This window comes from Lissotriton helveticus, chromosome 2_1 (genome assembly GCF_964261635.1).
Source record: "Lissotriton helveticus chromosome 2_1, aLisHel1.1, whole genome shotgun sequence".
NCBI lineage: Eukaryota > Metazoa > Chordata > Amphibia > Caudata > Salamandridae > Lissotriton > Lissotriton helveticus.
This window is the reverse complement of record NC_136059.1, coordinates 1,406,402,079-1,406,423,452: the sequence shown is the minus strand read 5'-3', so window position 1 is coordinate 1,406,423,452 and position 21,374 is coordinate 1,406,402,079. Positions and strand designations below refer to the sequence as shown.

General features: G+C 46.8%; 1 protein-coding gene across 3 annotated transcripts in view; it reads left to right on the top strand.

Annotated features, from left to right (window-relative positions):
- HOOK3 (hook microtubule tethering protein 3) overlaps window positions 1-21,374 on the top strand; it is a 1,014,571-nt gene that overhangs the window by 470,293 nt on the left and 522,904 nt on the right. For all 3 annotated transcript variants that reach the window (XM_078676339.1, XM_078676338.1, XM_078676340.1), the window contains one exon: window positions 18,050-18,213. In XM_078676339.1, coding sequence (XP_078532465.1) covers window positions 18,050-18,213 — 164 coding nt within the window. The remainder of the gene's footprint in view (window positions 1-18,049; window positions 18,214-21,374) is intronic.

Here is a 21,374-nt window from a genome sequence, read left to right as displayed (position 1 = left end):
TAGATACCTTCCCCCTGTACCTCTAGCCCATCTGTGTCCCCAATCACTATCCTTTTCATACCCCTGAGCACTACCGGGTGTAGGTGAAGGAAAAATACTCTAAAAACAGAAACTGACAGGCTCCATTTTCTTTCCTCTTGGTGAGCCTCCGGGTGAACCCAACGCCACGGACACAACAACACCCCAAGATCACCGTCTTCCAACCGAAGAGGGAAGAACAATACTGGCCTCCTCAGCCATCCCTTCAGGAAGCGTGAAGACCCCTGCAGAGGAAGAGACTTTGGACCCTGTTGTTAAACCTAAATCTGTGCCAACTGTCAATAAAGATACCCCTGTTCATCAATATATTCAGCCTCCGCGTCTGTATATCCGGCCTGCCCTCCCACAAGTGGTGTCAAGTGGGATCCAGCGGAGACATGGAGGCTGCCCTTGCTAAGATGGCTGAACAACAGGAACACTTGGGCAAAGTGATGGAAAGATTTCTGCTCGTGGTGGAGGAAGACCGAGAGAAGACAGAGAAGGCCATAACCGGACAAAGCCAAACGCGTGATGCCGCTATGGATAAATTGGCTGAAATCTTGGGTAACCAGAGAGGACCCACTACCCTACCCTCTATGGTAATGCCGAAGTATGTCAGCGGGGAGGATCCAGACTTTTTCTTTAATAATTTCGAACGCATAGCCACGGCGGCGGCCTGGCCTGCAGATAAGTGGGGACAGTACTTGGGCCCTCTCCTATCGGGTGATTTGCAAGCGGCCTACCAGGCAGCCACCTTCCAAGGGACGGTACCTTATGCTGACATCAAACGATGCATCATGGAAAGGCTGGGAGTGGATGACGAATCCTACAGGATAAAGTTGGGTCAAATTAAGGAGGGACCTCAGGAAACACCAAGTGCCCTGTATTTTAGGGTAAAGGACATGACTGATCGTTGGTTGAAACCAGCCACTACTGACAAAGATGGTATCATGACCAAAATTTATTTAGAACAATATTTGGCCTCCCTTCACCCCCTATACAGAAATGGGTCAGACAACAGGTTCACCTGTCACTGGAAACTGCTGTGGAAATAGCTAGTGCGTACAACCGCGCCCAGGAAATTAAAAAAGGAAGAGACGAACCGCCATAGAAAGCCAGTGGAACAGGAATCCATAGGCCACCCTGTCCCCCAACCCCAAAAAAAACAGAACCTGTGACCATCATTCCGGGAGTAGCCACCCCAACCCCAGTATTCCGACCCCCAAACACCGGACCACAGTGCTTCCACTGCGGGGGACTAGGACACATTGCCAGGTTCTGCCCCCAGAAAGAGGAACCAATGGAAATAGGGGTAGCCAGGAACTACTACTGTTCCTCAGCCAGTAATCTACTTCCTCCCTATCATTGCAAGGTAAAAGTCAATGGACAACAAACCCTGGCGTTAGCAGACACAGGATGTCGACAAAGTGCAGTTCGTCCTCAAGACCTGGAACCCTGGATTGGACCCAGTGACTGAACGGTTGCTATACGTTGTGTGCAGACATCAACGCCTCCTTCAACACCGCCACCTTCCCGGAGAGCTGGAAGCACGCCGAGATCAGCGCCCTCCTGAAGAAACCTACAGCGGACCCCACCGATCTCAAAAACTTCCGCCCCATCTCGCTCCTCCCTTTTCCTGCTAGTCATCGAGAAGATCGTCAACAGACAGCTGACCGCCTTCCTCGAGAGGAACGGATGCCTCGACCCCTCGCAGTCCGGCTTCAGAGCCAACCACAGCACCGAGGCCGCCCTCATCGCAGCCACCGACGACATCCGGACCCTGCTCGACAAGGGGGAAACAGTGGCCCTCATCCTCCTGGACCTCTCCGCTGCGTTCGACACGGTCTGCCACCGCACCCTAGTCCAGCGCCTCAGCAACATCGGTATCCAAGAGAAGGCACTGGAGTGGATCATCTCGTTCCTCGCCGGAAGAACACAAAGAGTCCGCCTCCCCCCGTTTCGCTCCGAGGCCACCGAAGTCATCTGCGGCGTTCCGCAAGGATCTTCACTCAGCCCCACCCTCTTCAACATCTACATGAAACCTCTCGCAGCCATCGCACGCCAGCACAACCTCAACATCATCTCTTACGCCGACGACACCCAGCTGATCCTCTCCCTCACCAGAGTCCCCGACACCGCCAGAACCTGCCTACACGAAGGGATGAAAGACGTCGCCGAGTGGATGAAGGACAGCCGCCTGAAACTGAACTCTGACAAGACGGAAGTCCTCATCCTGGGATCTTCGCCCTCCGCCTGGGACGACTCCTGGTGGCCCCCAGCCCTGGGCACCGCACCCAAGCCAACCGACCACGCACGCAACCTGGGCTTCATCCTGGACCCCTCCCTCTCGATGACCAGACAAGTCAACGCCGTCTCCTCATCGTGCTTCAACACCCTGCGTATGCTTCGCAAGATCTTCCGCTGGATCCCGACCGAGACCAGGAAGACTGTCACCCAGGCACTCGTCACCAGCCGACTGGACTACGGAAACGCCCTCTACGCCGGAACCACAGCCAAGCTACAGAAAAGACTCCAGCGCATCCAGAACGCCTCCGCCCGACTCATCCTCGATGTCCCCCGACGCAGCCACATCTCCAGCCACCTGAGGAACCTGCACTGGCTCCCCGTCGACAAGAGGATCACGTTCCGGCTCCTCACCCACGCACACAAGTCTCTCCACGACCTGGGCCCCAAGTACCTCAACGACCGCCTGACCTTCTACACGCCCACCCGCCAGCTACGGTCCACCAGCCTCGCCCTCGCAGCCGTACCACGCATCCGAAGAGCCACCGCCGGAGGAAGATCCTTCTCTTACCTGGCTGCCAAGACTTGGAACTCCCTCCCCATCCACCTTCGGCTGACCCAGGACCATCTCGCCTTCAGGAAACAACCCAAGACCTGGCTGTTCGAGCAGTAGCATACCCCTCCCCCCAAGCGCCTTGAGACCCTCCCGGGTGAGTAGTGCGCTATACAAATGGCATGATTGATTGATTGATTGATTGATTGATTGATTGTGCATGGGGACGTTAAACAATATCCAGCCACTCAGGTCCAAATACAACATGACAATGATCGGGGTACTTCTCTGAAGGTGGGTCTCATCCCTAAACGTCCTGAAAAAGTCATCCTAGGAAATGACTATCCTCACCTTTCCCAAATGATAAAGTCTAACCCGAACAAAGGAGAAGAGTGGTGGGCTGAAGCTCAGTTTTCTGCGGAAGAAAAACCAGACTGGCCTGTCCCCAAACCCCAGAAAAGTTGTAAACCGAAAAGAGCAGAGAAAGGAAAGGTTCCCGCTGTCTTACCTACTATACCAGAAGAGAATCCGTGGGAAACAGACAGAAGCTTTCGCGCCTCCCAAAGAGAAGATCCGGTATTTCAGGAAGCTTGGAAAAATGCTCTAGACCACGAAGATCCCCTTCATGTAGGCCCTTATTTCTTTACTAAAACGGGTTGCTCTATAGAAAAGGAGGTCCTACCCAAACACCCCAACTCCTGATTCCCATGCCCTTTAGAGAAAAGGTGTTATTTTTCGCCCACAGCCATTTATTAGGGGGACACTTTGGGGCAGACAAAACAGAGCAGCAGATCACTGAGCGTTTCTATTGGCCCGGCATTTTTCAACAAGTAAAGAAGTATTGCAGGGAATGCCCCATATGCCAGCGACATAGCAGGTACATACCTTCCCGCGCTCCCTTACATCCTCTTCCGGTTATAGAAGAACCTTTCAGCATAGTAGGCATGGACATAATAGGCCCTTTGCTACCGTCAAGAAGTGGGTATAGATATGTATTGGTCCTTGTGGATTATGCCACCAGATTTTCTGAAGCGATAGCCATACGCAGGCCTGATGCCGTCAATATCGCTAAGGCTATGATAACCGTATTTTCAAGAGTAGGGTTCCCAAAGGAGATTTTAACTGATCAAGGGACTCCTTTCATATCTAAGTTCATGAAACAAGTGTGCTCCCAATTAGGAATACATCAAATTAGAACCGCAGCATACCACCCCCAAACAGACGGGTTGGTGGAACGGTATAATGCCACTCTTAAGACCACATTAAAAAAACTCTTTGATTTAGAGACCAGGAAGTGGGAGGACATCTTACCCCTGGCCTTGTTTGCTATACGATGTAAAACCCAAAGAAGTACCGGGTTTTCACCTTTCGAATTTTTGTAAGGCCATCAGCCCAGAACATTGCTGGAAATGGCTCAGGAGAAATGGGAAAGCGAACCAGACAACACCAAGCCCTTAGTGGATTATGTCTCTAGTCTTAAAACCCATCTGGGACAGATAAGGACTATTGTCCGTATTAATCTGGAGGAGGCCCGGTTGGCTAAAAAAACTCAGTATGACAAAATAGCGAAGAAAAGGAAACTTGAGGTGGGGGATCCAGTATTGCTGATGATAGCTTTGTCTGATCACAAATTACTGGGCCAGTGGCAGGGTCCCTACATAGTCACAGAACAGGTCACCCCAGTTACATATTGTATCGAATTAGATCCAGCTCGGGGCACCTCACAAATTTATCATATCAACTTGTTAAAAAAATGGGAAGGACCGATACCGGCACTGACCGCAAATGTAGGAACAGAGGCCCCCTTGTTTGAACAATGTATTGACCCTGCTCTTTCTTCCCCCCTTAAAAACAGGCTGATCCAGGGTCTTATGCCTTTAAGAGCGGTATTTTCTGTAACCCCTGGAAGAACCACCTTGGTAGAACATGCCATCAAGACTCCGGTAGGGAAAAGGGTACGTCTTCGACCCTATCGTATACCAGAGGCACGTCGCTTCACTATACGAGAGGAAATACAGAAGATGATACAAATGGATATAATAGAGCCCTCCATTAGTGAGGGGAACTCGCCAATAGTCCTCGTACCGAAACCGGACGGCTCGGTCCGGTTTTGCATTGACTTCAGAGAAGTCAACAAAATCTCTGAATTCGATACCTATCCATTACCCAGGGTAGACGGGATGGTAGAAAAAATAGGAAGAGCCAAATACATTAGCACCCTTGACCTGTGTAAAGGGTATTGGCAAATCCCTTTACGGCCACAAGACAAAGAAAAAAACACTTTCTCCACACCCGATGGGTTATACTAATTCAAGGTATTACCTTTTGGGTTACATGGTGCCCCGGCGACTTTCCAAAGAGCCATGAACTTCATCCTGCGGCCACATGAGGAATATACTGGTGCATATATAGACGACATAGTCATCTATAGTGACACTTGGGACCAGCATATGGACCATGTGTTGCATGTGATTAGGACATTAGGACACCACAGTCTTAAAATTAACCCAGCTAAAAGCCACCTAGCAGCCCAAACAGTTAAATACTTGGGATATTTGTTAGGAGAAGGAATGATTAGGCCTCAAGATTCTAAATTGGCAGCCATCTCCCAAATCCCGTTACCAAAACCAAAAAAGAGACGACAGGGCCTTCCTAGGGCTGCTTGGTATTACCGGAGGTTTATTCCCAACTTTTCTCAAATGGCAGCGCCCCTCACGGACCTTTTACAAAAAACGACTAATGCCGAAGATCACTTAAAACATCCCACCCCAGAAATCCTGAAGGCCTTCGAAACGCTAAAAGGGTCTCTCACGTCTGAGACGGTGTTAGCCAGCCCTGATTACTCCCTTCCTTTGTCTTACAGACGGATGCCTCTGACCAAGGGGCAGGTGCGGTGCTTTCCCAAGTAACGCGACACAGACAGGAACAGCCAATCTTGTATATCAGCCGTAAGTTGTTTCCAAGGGAACAGAATTACGCGGTTATAGAAAAGGAAGCCCTGGCCATTAAATGGGCTACCCTGAGATATTACTTGGAAGGAAGGGAATTCACCCTATTCACAGACCATGCGCACTTAGAATAGTTAGCCCGTAACAAGGGAAATAATGACAGAGTATTGAGGTGGTTCCTAGCTTTACAGCCCTATAGGTTCCATACACGACATCGGAAAGGAGCTGAACAAGGGAATGTAGACTTTCTGTCAAGGTACCCCCAGGAGAAAAACCCTAGTATCAAGACAGCAAGGGAATGGGGATGTGAGAGGGGGCCCTGCGGGAGATTGTCCCCGGACTACATCGCCCAAAATCCCCCTCCTACACAGGACGGCAGCGTAATCGACCCCAGCTGGGCGCACGAAAAGAGACACCCACCTCTCATGTTTTTCCGCAGCGGAATCCGGAAATAAGGGGAGGAGCAGAACACGAAAGAGGCAGCGCGGCACCAGTAAAAAGGCACGCAATCCCGAAAGGAGCGTCGTGGACCAGCGTGAAGGCGGAGTAAAGGACGGAGGAGGAAGACCGCGTGAAGGAGGACGCTGAGTTTTTGAACCAGGAGCCGGAGCCGAACGCCGAGAGTCAAGACAGCGTTCCAGACGGCGAGGAAGCGGGGGAGACCGAAGACCGCTGGACGGAGGAGTGGTGGTATCTCCCGGAGGAGGCTGGAGAGCGAGCCGTGACTCCGGAGAGTTGCAGCGGGGCCGGTGAGTGACACCGCACCTGGAATTCTGTTGAGGGCGGTGGGAGGAATAGGATCTTGTTGAGGGTGGTGGGAGGAATAGGGTACTCTTGGGGAAGTTCTCAGCACTGTGATTTGTGGGCACTACTTGACGCTCGTGGTTTTGTTGGCACTAAATCTCACATCGTACTTAGCCCTACCAATCCTTATCTAGACACTCCATTTCCTATCTACCTTTCTATAGATACCTACCCCCTGTGCCTCTAGCCCATCTGTGTCCCCAACCACCCTCCTTTCCATACCCCTGAGCTCTACCGGGCGTAGGTGAAGGAAAAATACTCTTAAAACAGAAACTGACAGGCGCCATTTTCTTTCCTCTTGGTGAGCCTCCGGGTGAAACCAACGCCACGGACACAACAACACCCCAAGATCACCGTCTTCCAACCGAAGAGGGAAGAACTACGCTGGCCTCCTTAGCCATCCCTTCAGGAAGCGTGAAGACCCCTGCAGAGGAAGAGACTTTGGACCCTGTTGTGAAACCTAAATCTGTGCCGACTGTCAATAAAGAGACCCCTGTTCGTCAATATATTCAGCCTCCGCGTCTGTATATCCGGCCTGCCCTCCCACAGCAGGACGTTGTACAGTTAGGCTAGGATAAAATAACACACTAAAGTCAATTAAAATAATGGTGGTCAAAGGTCATCAAAGGGTGTCAGACCACAAGAGTGCATCTAGCACTACATTAGGCTTCCCTGAAAAGATGGTGGGCCAGTCTGAAGAACTTTTCCCAGAGGACTGGCTGGTCACGGTCATGCACCCACAAAAGTTAACAAAATTCTTTACAATTGAAAGGGAAAATCATGCATTTGTTCCTCCACTGCGCCTGGGCGCTCCACCGCAGGCGATTATAGCGCAAATGTTTAATTTCAGGGACTGTGATGCAGTTTTGCAGCGTGTAAGCACGGAGGGCCCACCGAATTGTGAAGGGGGGCACATATCTCTATTATCAGATTATACTCAAAAGGTCCAAAACCAACTTAAAACATACCTAGAGGTTAAGAAACGACTATTTGACCTTAATCTGCGATACAGCTTGATGTTTCCAGCGATACTCCGAGTGGTGCAAGATGAGAAGGTGCACTTTTTCTTCACAGCAAGCAAGGTCAGCGACTGGGTGGATATGCTGGCTGGGGCTCCCATCTTCAGGATCATCACACCCTGGAACTGCCTCCCTAAACAGGCAAATGGTATTGAGCATTAACAATTATGGAGTGGCTGATGGTGAACTATTGACCATGCCTGAGTGTGAAGTGAAAATAGGTTGCAATAGTGTAATGGGTTTGGCAGTTTTAGGGTCACCATTCAGCATGATTGTTGACAAGAACTGGAATAACATATTTAGTGACAACATAATGAACTTTTCCCCTCCAGACATTAATCCTGTAGGTTATGGTGGTATGAAAATAGATGTTTTTGCTTTTCTGTAATGAGAATTCAATTTAAAAACAGGGGCAAAAGCGTAGGTTGCTAAACATGGTGATAATTTATTGGGGTGGGGACATCAGGGTGATTTTAGAATAAAACTTAATCTCAACTCAGCTGAACGTGTGATGGTTTTGTCAAATGGCGAGATGCCATGTGATCTCTCTGAGTTTCATAAAGTGTTTACAGAGAATATTTAGGGATGATCAAACATTTTTAACATAAGATCCTCTTAAAGCAAAGTGCTGTTCCTTTTGCGTTTTAGGGGAGGAAAGTTTCAAATATGATATTGAAACCACTTAAAGATGAGCTAAAAACATTTCTTAAAGTATCAAGTAAGAAACCGCAGAGTGAACTCCAAGCTATCAATGTATACCCAAGTGGACAAATTAGCAAGAACAGGCTTTGTTACAATACAAACTCTACAATGCATCTTCCACCACATGTGATTTCCACACAAGGTCCAGGCTACTATCTCTCTTGTTCTTTCTCAGGGGGTCGAAAAATCTGCTCGCCTGCTTGCATTTGCGAGCCAAATTCAATTAGGTCGAGCTATTTTTAGGTCCTACTCGCCCTTTCTAGCGAGTAGGAAAATGAACTGACTTTTGATATCTGTCTCTGAAAGCAGAGGAAACGTTACAAGAGAGGAAGATTCAAAGACATCTTTATTGCTCACAAAGTAAATGAGCAATAAAAATGCCTTTAAATCTTGTTAACTTGTCACATTTGCTCCGCTTCCAGAAACTGAGGTCACATACATTGCAGTTAGGTCGAGTACATTTTGTAGGTTACTAGACCTGCAGGTACAGTAAAAACTAAATGATTTTTCGAGCCCTGTGTCTAAACTCAATTACACCAATAGCCTCTACCATGGATCCTCTTTAAGAACTATGAAAAGACTACTACGGATTCAGAACTATGTTACTACTCTTACATTGAAAGCCACAAGCCAACATCTCCCTGTGCTTTGAAGGCCATACATTGGTTAACGGTTGCCTGAGGATCCACATTCAAGCTGCTTTGTTTCACCCACAAAGCGATACACAGAACAGGGCTGCTCTTCATCAAAAATAAAATCACCACATACACTCAACAAAAGAACCTCTGTTCTAGATTGGCATCTCCCCTCAAAATCCCACCATACAAGAAAAAAACATAGGTGGCACATCCTTCTCTGTTCAAACAGGCAAACTATAGAACGCTTTACGCCCAAACATAAGATCCATGGATTATTACCTTATAAGTATCTTATTAGTCAAGAGTTGGCTCTTCCTCATATACCCACCATACCAAAGCATAAATATACAGCATATCCCTGTGTATATAGCATTTATTTGGATTATTTATGTGTACCTAGATATGTGTATTCCTTTGTATAAATGTGTCTAATATTTATATCTATAAATATATTGACATTCATTAGTTCTGCTTAAGAAAAGTACATTCTACTTATGGTTATATTATTCTGTGTTTAACATGTATATAGATCAATGCATAAGTAAGTACATTTTTATCATAACTATTTATCTACAATTGTTTAACTATTGAAATAAAAAAGATTATAGATTATGAAAACAAATTAGCTTAAAGTACAGCAACACTTGTAAGTCTGAGTTGATTAAATACAACTCAAATCTAGATATATTAACTTCCTTATACATATATACCTTCCATGTACTTATGTACCTTTATAGGTATTACTTTGTTCCTAAATCAGCATCTCCAATGCACTACCCTATACCTCTCTCCATATATCTAGCTTCACTTTCTGACTCCTAAACCCCATTCTTCTGCTATGGTCCCCAAAATAACCCTTTCTAGACTCTTCCCTCTTTACCCCTCCTTGTATTATCTCAAACCTCTTTTAATATTTAGATCTCCCAAACAAGCCTTTCTAAACCCTTCTCTCCAACTCTTCCCCCTCCACTTCCCCTTTACTCATGCCAAACCTCTTCCTACAGCTATGATCTCCAAATAAACAATTTTGAGACCCTCCCCTCTTTTATCCCTCCACTATTCTTTTCAGTGCAACTAATTGACTCACATATCCAGAGCTCAAATTAATTTCATATTTCCCTAAACTAATTCATCACTAATCCTGTTTTTTGGGTGCTTGAGCAGCGTGCTACTCGCAAAAAAGCTCTTGACATCTTATCAGGGGTAACAAGCTCCATGTAAATGCAAACCCTTCCCTGTTCTATCCCTCCACTATCCTTGTCAATCCAAATAAAAAACTCACATGTCCACTGCTCAAATTAATTTCATATTTCCCTATACCAATTCACCATAAATTCTTTTTGGGTTCCGGAGTAGCGTGCTACTCATCGAAAGGTTCTTTGACGTCTCGTCAAGGGTTTAAGTGCTATATAAATACAATTGCAATTTTAATGTGTTTCTTCTTTGAATAATTCTCTTCTTTGATTTGTAATTTATTTTCCATATAAGTATTTTGTCAAAAGTGTCTTACCTGTGCCTTAATGCTGATGCCATTCCTAGTCGCACTAATAATGTGTTGAAGAGGTAGGATTATGTTGATAAAAATATATTGCATGGACTAACTTCGATATCTACTAGTATCATTTCGACTCCATCAGCTCGATTCCGGTCGTCGACGCGGGCTGTTTTGCCTATCCACGTCGTGAAGCCTACACCTCATGGAAAGGACGCCATTTAAGAAAGTGTGGAGAAAAGTTTCCACACAGTGACCACCACGAGGTCTGCAACCTGTGCTTATCGCCAGAACACGACAAATCCAGCTGTACAGCCTGCGCGTCCGTTTGATCCAAGAAAACCATCTGAGATCGGAGGGCCAATCGACGCTACATGCAGAGATCAGCTCTGGAACCGGTAGACATCTTCGACGAGGAGGTTCCACTCGTTCCCGAAGAAGATTCTGTTGATCTCCAAATTGTATCAGAGGCAGACGACTCAGATGACTCCATACCATCGGGTCAGCGCGTGAGTACTTCTGCCCCTGCACCACACACAGCACCCAGATCGAAGGCACGGGTCAACACTCCGCCTCCGGGGCCCAGTCGCAACCGAAAAACCACTTTGAAAGCCCCGCCATCGAGCCCGGCTCCGAAGAAAGCAGTTAAGCCTTCTGGTAGCTCTTTACCGAGCAAGCCGCATGTGCCGATCCCCACCCCAGCTCCCTCGGCACCGAAACCGAAAGAAGTCTCGGCTCCAAGACTGTCGACTTCGAAAGACAAAGGTGCGAAGCCAGCGTCCGATGCCTCAAGGCCGACGTGAACAGCTTCCACTCCAGGGACATCGTCTTCGGTACCGAAACTGATAAGGCCTGATTCCGATGCGTCCAAGCCCTCGAAACAGCCTACGACACCGAAAACAACACCTTCGGTGCCGAAAACTACGCCAAAGGACAATGTAACACCTCCTAAGGCTAAAGACGAGCAGCAACCTCGTCCGGAACTGAAAAAATCTGCGCCGACAAAGGTTCCACAAGAAGAAGATTTTTTCCAACCAGGTCCTCTGAAAAAGAAGATCTACATTGACCCAAAAACAGGTGCTGTATCCACTATACCCCACAAGAAGAGGGAGGCAGATACAACACCCACACCTGTAGTACCTGCCAAGAATAAGGACTCTGCCACATCTCCTATACACCCTTCTCCTACACTTCCTTCTCCTTCATCCCCTGTTCCTCTTAACATTTCACCACAGATTTCTCCTCCACATTCTCCTACTCTGTCTTCACACTCACCTCAAAACGATGATGAGTATAGCCTAGGGAGAGGGATAGACCCAGATGAGCCCTTCCCATACCCTTTAGATGATCCAGACTGGGAGTACCCAAACCCAAGGGATGTACCTGATATTCCTGACCCACAGTCATACCCATCAAAACCTTCTCCCCCAGAAGATAACATTGGTTTTGAGCACCTATTGAACAGAGCTGCCATTTACCATGGGGTCACTATGCACTCTGATGAGGCAGAGGAGGAGTTTCAATTAGACACATTTGAACAATCACAAAGGTCTCTTCAAATTCTTCCTATGATTAAAGGGGTCATCAAACATGCTCCTGAAATATTTAAAGACTCTACGTACTAGGATCCTAAACCGTAGAATTGAGAAAAAATATAGGCCTGCACCTGCCAATCCAGCCTACATTAAAGGACAACTACTATTAGATTCACTAGTTGTATCAAATGCTAGGAAAAGGGCAAACTCACAAACGTCAGGTGAAGCACCCCCACCTGACAAAGAATCTAAAGTCATAGATGCCTCAGGCAAAAGAATAGCTGCACAAGCTACTAACATATGGCGTATAGCTAACACACAGCCCTCCTTTCAAGATATGACAGGGCTCATTATAATCAGTTAGAGAAACTTTTAGAACATCTACCTGACCAATATAAAACGCAGGCTACCGACCTTATACAAGAAGGCAAGCTAATTTCCAATGCCTCAATCAAGTGTGCACTTGATGTGGCAGACACTGCGCCTAGAGCGGTGAACACTAGTGTCCTACTTAGAAGACATGTGTGGCTACGCATTTCAGGATTTAAACAGGAAGTGCAAACTACCATTTTAAATCAACCATTTAATCAAAATAAATTGTTTGGACCAGAGGTAGACACAGCACTTGAAAAGATGAAGAAGGATACAGAGACTGCCAAATCTCTGGGAGCTTTACAGTCCACACAAGCTAGAAGTTCCTTTCGTCGCTCCTTCTACAGAGGAGGCTCCAAAGAGACTGGAGAAGACAATACAACATCCTTCAAATCTAACACGCAAACATCCTCTTACAAAGGTTATTTTAGAGGAGGATATAGAGGAAACAACAACAAAGGAAGAGGTCAGGGTAACAACAATAATTGAACCTCTTCCACCACAAAACAGTGACTTTCCTCTGCTTCCCCAACAGCATTGCACTCCTGTGAGGGGCAGATTAACACAGTTCCTACCTGTCTGGAATTCCATTACAACAGACAAGTGGGTAAGTCAAATTATCCAGTATGGCTACTGCCTCGAACTTACAGCAACCCCTCCATACATACCACCCAAGCAGAATCCAATGTCTGCAGAACATCTTAGTCTGCTCAAACAAGATGTCCTGTCACTTCTTCAAAAGGACGCAATAGAAATAGTTAGTTTACAACACCAAGGAACAGGGGTTTACTCGCTGTATTTTCTAATACCCAAGGACGGGACACTAAGACCAATTCTCGACCTCAGACTCCTCAATCATTACATACAATCAGATAATTTTCATATGATCACTTTACAACAAGTGCTTCCACTGCTGCAACAAGGCGATTTCCTTACAACACTAGATTTAAAGGATGCTTACTTCCACATTCCGGTACATCCTGCTCACAGGAAGTATCTAAGGTTTGTGCTGGAAGGACAACATTATCAATTCAAAGTCCTTCCATTCGGAGTTACAACAGCACCAAGAGTATTCACAAAGTGCCTAGCAGTAGTAGCAGCACATCTCAGGAGACAACAAATACATGTCTTCCCTTATCTAGACGATTGGCTCATAAAAGCCAAGTCATTCAATCAGTGTGTTCAACACACACATCAGACAATTCAAACATTGCACGACTTGGGGTTTACAATAAATTACACCAAGTCGCACCTGCAACCCTCTCATACATATCAGTATCTAGGGGCTACAATAAACACGTCTACAGCTCTAGCGTATCCCAGTCCAGCAAGGATACAGAGCATTCAGGCCTTAGTAACAAGCTTCCAACATCAACACTCTCTCCAAGCCAGAGTGTTCATGAGACTAATAGGCATGATGGCATCTTGCATCTTCATAGTACCATATGCAAGACTGCAGATGCGTCCGTTACAGGAGAGTCTAGCACAACAGTGGGACCAGGCTCAAGGGCAACTAACAGACCTGGTGTTGGTAGACAGCTGCGCACATCGCTCTCTGCTGTGGTGGAACACCAAAAACTTGACAAAGGGGCGGCCATTCCTTGAACCTATTCCACAAATAGTGCTCACCGCAGACGCATCTCTCACAGGATGGGGAGCCCATCTCCTACATCATACAACTCAAGGACAATGGAACATTCAACAAAAATTGTTCCATATCAACCATCTAGAGCTGCTAGCAATATTCTTATCACTCAAAACATTCCAAGTACAACTACAAAACAAAGCTGTATTAATCCGGACGGACAACATGACAGCTATGTATTATATACAAAAACAGGGGGGGCACACTCTCTACAACTGTCCCAGCTTGCACAGAACATTTGGAGATGGGCCGTTCCACAAAATATATATCTGCTAGCAGAGCACCTTCCAGGAGTTCACAATCAGATAGCAGATCTTTTGAGTCGGCAGACACAACAAATTCACTAATGGGAACTACATCCGCAAGTTCTTCAACCATTTTTCCACAAGTGGGGTCATTCAAACATAGATCTGTTCGCCACACACGAAAACGCAAAATGCCCAACCTTTGCCGCCAGGTTTCCACACCCGCTGTCCAAGGGCAACGCGATATAGATGAACTGCTCAGGCAGATTTGCGTACGCTTTTCCGCCACTACCACTAATACCATTAGTAGTACGCAAGCTCAGACAACAGTCTCTCAAATTAGTCCTGGTAGCTCCCACATGGGCACGCCAACCGTGGTTCACAACACTGCTAGAACTGTCTCTAGTTCCACACCAAAAGTTACGACTAACACCTTCCCTGCTAACGCAGAACCATGGAGACATCAGACATCCAGACCCAAATCAACTGAATCTGGCGATCTGGCTCCTGAAGTCTTAGAGTTTGGTTATCTTAACCTACCACCAGACTGTATGAACATCATTAAAGAAGCCAGGAGACCTACTACCAGAGCTTCTTATGCTATTAAATGGAAGAGATTTGCCATTTATTGCAACAATAACCAAATTGATCCCCTGGATGCTGCTTTCCAGTATATCATTTGCTACCTTTTACATTTACAAAGATGTAACTTGGCATATTCATCCATACGCCTGCACCTTGCAGCAACTGCAGCATATTTACAAAACAGACATCTGTCTCTTTTTAGAGTACCTGCTATTAAAGCATTTATGGAAGGATTAAAAAGAATCATTCCACCCAGGTTACCACCTTCTCCAGTATGGAACCTAAACGTTGTTCTTACAAGACTCATGGGTCCCCCTTTTGAACCTTTACACAAATGTGAACTGCAATTCCTCACATGGAAAACAGCTTTCCTTATTGCTATTACCTTTCTTAGAAGAGTAAGTGAGATACAAGCTTTCACAATACAAGAACCATTTTTACAACTACATCGTAACAAGGTGGTTCTAAGAACGAATCCTAAATTCCTTCCAAAAGTCATTAGTCCTTTTCATTTAAACCAATCTGTAGAGTTACCTGTGTTTTTCCAAAACCCCGACTATGTAGCAGAAAGAGCTCTACACACACTAGATGTTAAAAGAACTCTTCTCTACTATATAGATAGGACTAAATCTTTTCGAAAAACAAAACAATTGTTTGTATCTTTCTCTCCACCACATAAAGGCAACCCCATCTCTAAGGGTGGAAGTGCAAGGTGGATTGTAAAATGTATACAAATATGCTATCAGAAAGCAGAACATACATTAACAGTTCCTCCTAGAGCGCATTCCACATGCAAACTAGGAGCCTCTATGGCTTTCTTAGGGAACATCCCCCTAGAAGACATATGCAAGGCAGCAACATGGTCTACAACCAACACCTTCACTAAACACTACTGTGTTGATGTGCAAGCCAAGCAGCAAGCTGCAGTAGGCCAAGCTGTCCTTAACTCTTTCAAACTACTGCAACAGATACAGGTGACCACCGCTAAGGGAGACACTGCTGCACAATCAATGCAAAAGTGTAGTATCTGCAGCTCATATGCCTCGAATGGAAAATGCTACTTACCAGTATGCATCTGTTCATGGCATGTAGAGCTGCAGATCACTACACACCCTCCCGTATCCCCGGGACTTGTATCTGTTTCAGTTTTATCTTACTTAGATGCACACGCATGGACATCCTTTCTTTACTTCTACTAACTCCATCATTTCCCATCATGGCGAAAAACAATCTAAGAATGGAGTCGATGCCCATGCGCACTATCGTCCAAGGGAGGAGTCACCTATCTCGTGACTACAAAAGACTTCTTTCAAGACGACAACAACATGCAATCATCTGAGCCCAACACCAGGTGGTGATCTAATGCAAAAGTGTAGTGATCTGCAGCTCTACATGCCAAGAACAGATGCATACTGGTAAGTAGCATTTTCCTTTAAAACTAGAAGTAAAAAGCTGATCACTTGTCACATAGTTTCCACCTTATGGTAGGAACTGGATGTTTGTGGACAGCATAAACGTTGGACTGATTCTATGCACTCCCTCACAATATATTGACCAATTACTTCACTGTGCCACCACTAGTCAGGCGAACAGCAAAACACACCAGATGATGGACTGAATGTTGCACAATGGCAAAACATTCACCCCCCAGTCACAGATCTGGGTTTAATCCATTGTTATTTTGCTCACCAAGCCACCCCAGTTCAGACTTGGCCATATGCAAATCAGCCTTGACCCTGTTCCTCATGGGAACAGTCCAGCCCGAACTGCCAACCCATGTATTCCCTGGACTGGAATCAAGCATCCTAGGACCGGTTTCTGGCTATCAGCCGTCTTCAGCCAGTATAGCTTGACTCCAGTGGCGTAGTGAGCACGGAACCCACGTCTGGACATACCCTTCCCACATAGGGTGAACAGCAAAACACACAAGATGATGGACGGAATGTTGCACAATGGCAAAACATTCACCCCCAGTCACAGATCTGGGTTTAATCCACTAGCCAGGTAGCAAATGGTTTCTGGCAACTGCTGAACATAACAGCTCTGGTCCCCCAGGAAGCGTGGTAATAGATTTAGAACCCTTTCGCTCAGTCACTCGTGCTCTAGTATTCTCAGAGAAATATACAAGAAATACACATAGGGACTTTTTGCAATAATTTATTGAACCAGCGTGACTCTTATATAGAATATATGTGCTGCAATGATCTTTAGACAGAAGCAAATGCAAATTACTAAAAGCACCAGAATGGTGAACAGAATAAAAAGCTCCACCATGATGGTAAAACAATGTATATATGCAGGCATAAAATTCAATATATAGACTTGGTTGTACTCTTACTATGCGGTCCCTAACCTAAGTGTCTAAAGGTGAGTGTGTGTTTGTATGTACAGCCAGGAATCTCCGTACTGGATGATCCAACCCCGGTTACCTGCTGGGAAAGAATGTAAGTGCCCGTCTTGGTCACAAGCTGGGCGTTCTTTCAAGAAGATGTCAGCAAGCTGCTCGGCCAGACCATCAGTGTTTAGAGACCACGTCAATATCAGCAAAGCGCTCCCCTACCTAGACCCCGAAATTCTTGATTATTTGTTAAGAAAATCATCCTTGCGAGTCCTGCGCAAGTCGGCATTATTTTGGTCTATAGCTAGCCATGTCGCCTCGTGCATGAAAAATAGAACGACATTGGCACAATGTGTGTCAAGACCTTGTACATGGTGTTCACAGAATCGTGATAATGTTAGGCAAAGCAGAATCTGTAAGCGAAGCAGATTCAGAGAGACTAATTCTATATTGGCATGCAAGAAAATGTGTGTAAATGGTTATTGTGTAAAGGAAAGGGCAAATTAAGAATACGTGATCATGATAAAAGATGGTGTTGGTTCTAGATCGGCGTACCTCAGACACATAACACCCACTCCTCATACAAAGGGTCAACCCAGAAGCTACCTAATATCCCAAAACACATAACACGCTTTGTGCGTGGCACATTTTTTTAAAGTTAGCAAGTTTGTCGGATCCGGCACTACATGTGGATGTAAACCTATGAAAACAGTTTGTAGCACGATTATAATGTACCTTTAGTGCTGCTGGCTCTTATTTTGAATTAATTTTTCTGTAAAGCGCACAAAAGTTAAATTAATTGACTCTGTGCTCCTAATTTGTTTCAGGTAAGGAAAAGCATTCAGGGTACTAAATAAGCCATGCACCACACTTGCTGATCGTTGTTTTCAGACTTCTCATTTATGCCCTAGGTTGCAGCTCTGCAAGAAGAAAGAAGTAGTTTGTTAGCTGAAAACCAGGTCATTATGGAACGATTAAACCAATCTGATTCTTTAGAAGATCCCAACAGCCCAGCAGGCCGCAGACATCTTCAGCTTCAGACACAACTGGAACAATTACAAGAAGAAACATTTAGGTAAATCCAAACACTGTGCCTACAAGTGCATATAAGGGTGCGTTTTGCATTATGGATACTATCTTCATTTCATGCAATTTGTATAGTACTTAATCTGGGGTGGTGTATTGGTAACTTTAACAAAAATACATTTATGATATAAGCAAAATAAAGGCATCTTGCCTGTTCTCCTGCTTACAGTTGAGATCCACACCATAAGAGCCTTTCTCAATTTCCAAAACCTTATTGTTTCCATATATCCTAAGTGCTTATTAATTTCACTGTAAGTGTGGTGACCCGTGGTAAGGGTGAAGGTCATACTCCTTCCTTTCTCCTGGGGTCAATAGGGTATCTGTGGTTGCCACCGCATGGATAATGTTTTGCTTGTAACTCACATTTTTTAGTTTTGGATATAACGCAGTGTTCAATATATTTTCTTTTGTCACGTGACCATATAGGTTATAGAAAGAATAATTTCAGAAATTAGTTTGGTACCATTGTGCTTCCTGGTTTTCTGAGGTAAATGAAAAACTCATGCAATGTTAATTACTTTTTGCAATGCTTGGGCTTTGGTTGTGTCACAATATTTTATTTCCTCTTGCTTTTGAGAGGTAGAGTTACCTTGGCTTGTCATGTTTTCTTGGCTTGTCATGTTTTCTATTAAGCCCAGTGATGCAACATGCTGAAGGGAAGTTACATTTTCTGAAACAGATGCAAGGCCCTTGACCGATTTGGGTACAAAATGGGGGCCCACTCGGGGTTCACGTTGGGATCAAGGGGGGGTGGGCATTTTAATTCGCAACACCTTGCCAATAGTAATCTCCGGCACATGGACAGATGACACCGGCTGTATGGTAACCGCTGCTGGTAGATGGGAGGGGTGGACCATAGTTCTGGGCTCTTGCTACATCCCGCCTGGCCTCCATTCTTCAACATACACGTCTGGTGTCCTTCCAGACTGAGCTTCCATGGGGTATCCTCTTGCTAGGCGGGGACGTTAATGCCGTTATGGACGCTGACTTGGCCCAATCGGGCGGGGGCAGGGATCTAGGGGGGAATATTGGCTACAAGACTTCGTTACAGCCATGGGGCTTGGAGACATCTGGCGGATCAGCACCCTGCCCACCGACAGTACACATTCTATTCGGCTAGACACGGGTCCTTCTCCCGACTGGCTCACTTCTTCACGCGAACTGATCAACTGGGTGACTTTATGGAGCCTCAAATCCTGGCCTGGGGTATTTCTGACCACTCCCAGGTTGGGGTCACGCTCAAGGGTCCGTGACAAACAGGGCATCCTTCCGAGGATTGATCCGTGGCGCATTCGGAATGACACCATAAGTGATAAGCTCCGGGAGAGCTCTCAGTGTATTTTGAAGAGAATAGGGGTTCGGTGGAGTCTAGCATCAAGCTTTGGGAGGCCTGCAAGGCCGTTTTGAGGGGGCAGGCCCAGGCCCTGATTGGGGCCCAAAAGAAAGAGGAGTCCCTACAGGTCAGTCAGTTGGAGGGTGAGATAGAGAGGATGGAATGGGAAGCCGGCGCAGCGCCGTCAGAAGATCTCCGTCATACCTTGGCTCTTAAACAGAAGGAGCTCAGGGCTCTGGCTGAGAGCGAGGCGCACGCTTACTCCATTGCCACCCAACACCGTATCTAAGATGTGGGGGATAAGACCCTCAAGCTGCTGGCGTGGCTCGAGCGCCGGGACAGGGAGCGCTCATGGGTGGCGGAGGTACGCGACCAGGCAGGTTCCTTGGCCTCAAATAGCACCTACATAACGGAAGCCTTCGCGTCCTATTATGAAGGGGTCTACACCCCGGTCTGCACCCGATCGGAGCAAGATTGCGAGGAGTTCCTATGCGATTTCACGCTGCCCACCTTATCCCAAGAGCAAAGAGACCGATTGGAGGCAGACCTTACCGGGGAGGAAATAGGAGAGGCTCTTAATTCCCTCCAATCTGGGAAGGTGCTGGGCCCGGTGGAGCTCTTCAAGCGGCAGGCCAATATCGTCACTGACCCTCTCCTCCACATGTACCTTGAAGCACGGGAGGGGGGAATGCTTCCGCCTAATCAAAGAGAGGCCACGATTGTCGTGATCCACAAAACAGGGAAGCCTGCTGATCAATGTTCGTTCTATCGCCAAATCTCACTTATTAACGTTGAGGCAAAGGTCTTAGCTAAGGCCCTGGCGGATAGACTTGTATCAGTTCTGCCGGACTTGGTGCATGTCGATCAGTCTGGGTTTATGCCGCGTAGGAGCACCCGACACAATCTACGCCGTCTCTCTGGAGTGTTATACATGACTGCGGATGTGGGGACCACCCAGACAGCTTTGATGGCACTGGACGCCACCATGGCATTTGATAGTATCGAATGGCCCTATCTGTTCATGATGCCCCAGCGACTGTGGTTCGCTCCAACATTCTGCAGTTGTGTGCAGCTTCTATACTAGCAACCTTCTTACCAGAGCTGCTGGAGCGCCAGTCCTTACTCCCGAGCTCAGTTGCCACGGGACGCCCTCCACACATCGCCTTCTGAGGAATCCGGCTGCCACCCTGATCCAAGCAGAAAATCGGTGCGCGAGTCTCGAACGCAGCTCTCCGCCTCGCCGTGCCTGTTTTTAAAATGGCAGACCTCCAGGACTCTCCGGACCGGGGACACCAGCCGCAACAACATGCAGGGCTCCTTGTCAAGAGGCACAAGTGAGTCGCGCCGGCGTTCAGACCCAGCGACCTGACTCCTGCCTCCGACTCGCCCCCATGCCAAAGCAGAGCCCCAAATCTCTCCCTCTTCCCTGCCTGACCTACAAATGGCGGCCGAGCAGGGTCGACCAAACCAGCAAGTCCCGGGCTGCATCCTCTCCAGGGGACCTCGTGAAATAGCAAAGGCGCCTCCCACTGAGCCCTGGTGACTGCTCATACCTCGACACTCGCACCTCGCCTGGACGCTGAGTCCTGCTTGACCCTAAAATGGCGGCACTCCTAGGACAATCTTACCCGGCTGTTACCGGCCACTCTCTCTTTGGGAACTAAACGCGGCTAAATCACGTCCCCCTCCTACCTGTGAGACCTCCTCCTGCCACAGATCTTTCCCCCCCAGCTGCTCCTGCTCCAAACCGGAGCAAAAACAACGAACCCTGCAACCCGCCTGTCCTAAAAATGGTGGCCTAGCAAAGACGTCTCAAT